At 63.8% G+C, this 2,278-nt stretch overlaps 1 protein-coding gene across 1 annotated transcript; it reads left to right on the forward strand.

The window, feature by feature from the left end:
* The first annotated feature begins 438 nt into the window (after positions 1-438).
* On the forward strand, positions 439-2,077 carry LBX1 (ladybird homeobox 1). The gene is made up of 2 exons (XM_020963145.2): positions 439-763; positions 1,344-2,077. The coding sequence occupies exons 1-2, from the start codon at positions 439-441 to the stop codon at positions 1,844-1,846; spliced, it is 828 nt and encodes a 275-aa protein (XP_020818804.1). The 3' UTR covers positions 1,847-2,077.
* The last annotated feature ends 201 nt before the right edge of the window (positions 2,078-2,278 follow it).

Here is a 2,278-nt window from a genome sequence, read left to right on the forward strand (position 1 = left end):
TCGGCTCCTCCAACCCCTAGCCGCTAGGACCAGGGGCCAGGGGCCGCGGAGACATCTGACACCTTTAAATAGCACGGAGGAAGACGAAACTGGAGCCCGGCACGCAGTGTCCCCGCTTCGGCCCGGGACTGCGGGAAGCCCCGGCGGCGCCCGCGCGCCCCCTCCCTACGACTACCTCCGGGGGCCCTGGGCAGCTCTGTCGGCCGCCGCGGTAACCTTGCGCTGAGCTTGCTCTCCCCTCCCCCAGCGAGTCGGGCTGTTCTTCAAGGACCCCAGTGCCCTCCACCCCCATCCCCCACCTCCGTGTCTGGAGTTGTCGCCCGGGCTGGAACTTTTCCCCCGCTCGCTGCGGTTCGGGTGGCGGGCGGCGGGTTTGGCAGCAGCTCCCGCGAGCGCCCATAGCCGGAACCTGCCCCGGCTCCGTCCCCCGAGCCCAGCATGACTTCCAAAGAAGAAGGAAAAGCGTCGTCCGGGGAGGAGCGGCGCCGTAGCCCGCTGGACCACCTGCCACCTCCAGCCAACTCCAATAAGCCACTCACTCCTTTCAGCATCGAGGACATTCTCAATAAGCCGTCGGTGCGGAGAAGTTACTCGCTGTGTGGAGCGGCGCACCTGCTCTCCGCAGCCGACAAGCACTCCCCCGGCAGCCTGCCCCTGGCGGGCCGGGCCCTACTCTCGCAGACTTCACCTCTCTGTGCGTTGGAGGAACTAGCCAGCAAGACATTTAAGGGCCTGGAGGTCAGCGTCCTGCAGGCAGCCGAAGGTAGGACTGCCGGTCCCCGGCTCAGCCAGCCCGTTCCTACCCTGCCCTGCAGCTAGTCAGTGCGAAGCTGACTTCTGCCCTATCCCGAGCTGGTCCAGGCCCTCCCTCTACTGCCTCTCTCTCTCTCCCTCCTATCCGGGTCTGGCCTGCGGTCTGGACCGACTACTACTGGGCCAGGTCAGACATAGATGGGGCTACATAGTTCACTACCTTTTTCCTCAAGGCGGGTGATTACAAGTGGGGTAGGTTTTGGGTTGGTTGGTGGTATCTCTGGAGCCGAAACTCCCACACTGTCCTACCCCGGGTGCCTTTGCTCAGAGCGCTGCTTATTCCCAAGTGTCTCATGCTCAAATGGGAAACCATGCACTCATTCGGTCCGTTGGGGCTAGACGCCCGGGAGCCGGTGCTGCCGCAGATCCTGGGCCCAGGCCTCCCTAGATCGGGTCGGGGAGGAATTCGGGAACTCTTCTCCAGGCCTAGGGGGGAGGAGGCTAGGAAACGACAGAAAGGGTGGCCTTTTCCCACTACCTACCCAACCTTTTCCATTTCCACCCCCAACCTGCCTATGATCTCCATACAGGCCGCGACGGGATGACCATCTTCGGGCAGCGGCAGACGCCTAAAAAGCGGCGGAAGTCGCGCACTGCGTTCACCAACCATCAGATCTACGAACTGGAGAAGCGCTTTCTTTACCAGAAGTATCTGTCCCCGGCCGACCGAGACCAGATCGCTCAGCAGCTGGGCCTCACCAACGCACAGGTCATCACCTGGTTCCAGAATCGCCGCGCCAAGCTCAAGCGGGACCTGGAGGAGATGAAGGCCGACGTGGAGTCCGCCAAGAAACTGGGTCCCAGCTCGCAGGTGGACATGGTGGCTCTGGCCGACCTAGAGCAGAACTCGGAGGCTGGCGGAGGGCGGCCCAAGTCTCGTCCCAACTCACCTGTCCTGCCGGCCGGCCCCCCTCAGGCCCCTGGGGCGGGCCACCTTCAGCTTTCCCCTGCCTCTCCCCTCACGGACCAGCCGGCCAGTAGCCAGGACTGCTCGGAGGACGAAGAAGACGTAGAGATCGACGTGGACGACTGAGTCCGGGGGGGTGGGGGGTGGGAGCTGAGCGTCCCTTGTCTTCTCCAAACACGAGACCCCCCCCCCAATTCATATCCTTCCCCAATGACCTCTTTCTCTCTCAGCTCCCCGGACCACGCGATGGGAGCTAGGATCCCATTCTACTCTTCCTTTCCTTCTTCCTTTTCTCCTGCCCATTCCCTGCCACTGCTGGACTGTGTCCTCTCCACCTCTTCACCCGCCTGGACTGTAGGCCCCCAGGGAGCCCGGGCTGGTCCCTACCCCTCCACAGCCTGGCCCGGCCTGGTTCCTTCCTATCTAAGCAATAAACCCCGAGACAGCGGCCCGGCCTCAGTTGTGAGCCGGACCGACTGCCCGGGGCCTGGACACCAGACCCGCGCCGGCGCTGCCGCTGTCCAGGCCGCAGTTGTCTCACCTGCTCGACTCCGCAGA

This window comes from Phascolarctos cinereus, unplaced genomic scaffold (genome assembly GCF_003287225.1).
Source record: "Phascolarctos cinereus isolate Bilbo 61053 unplaced genomic scaffold, phaCin_HiC Scaffold_3;HRSCAF=262, whole genome shotgun sequence".
Taxonomy (NCBI): domain Eukaryota; kingdom Metazoa; phylum Chordata; class Mammalia; order Diprotodontia; family Phascolarctidae; genus Phascolarctos; species Phascolarctos cinereus.

Coding starts and splice junctions, on each gene's coding strand:
- LBX1 (XM_020963145.2), top strand. CDS start 439: ATGACTTCCAAAGAAGAAGGAAAAGCGTCGTCCGGGGAGGAGCGGCGC. Junction 764..1,343: donor CGTCCTGCAGGCAGCCGAAG/GTAGGACTGCCG, acceptor ATCTCCATACAG/GCCGCGACGGGATGACCATC.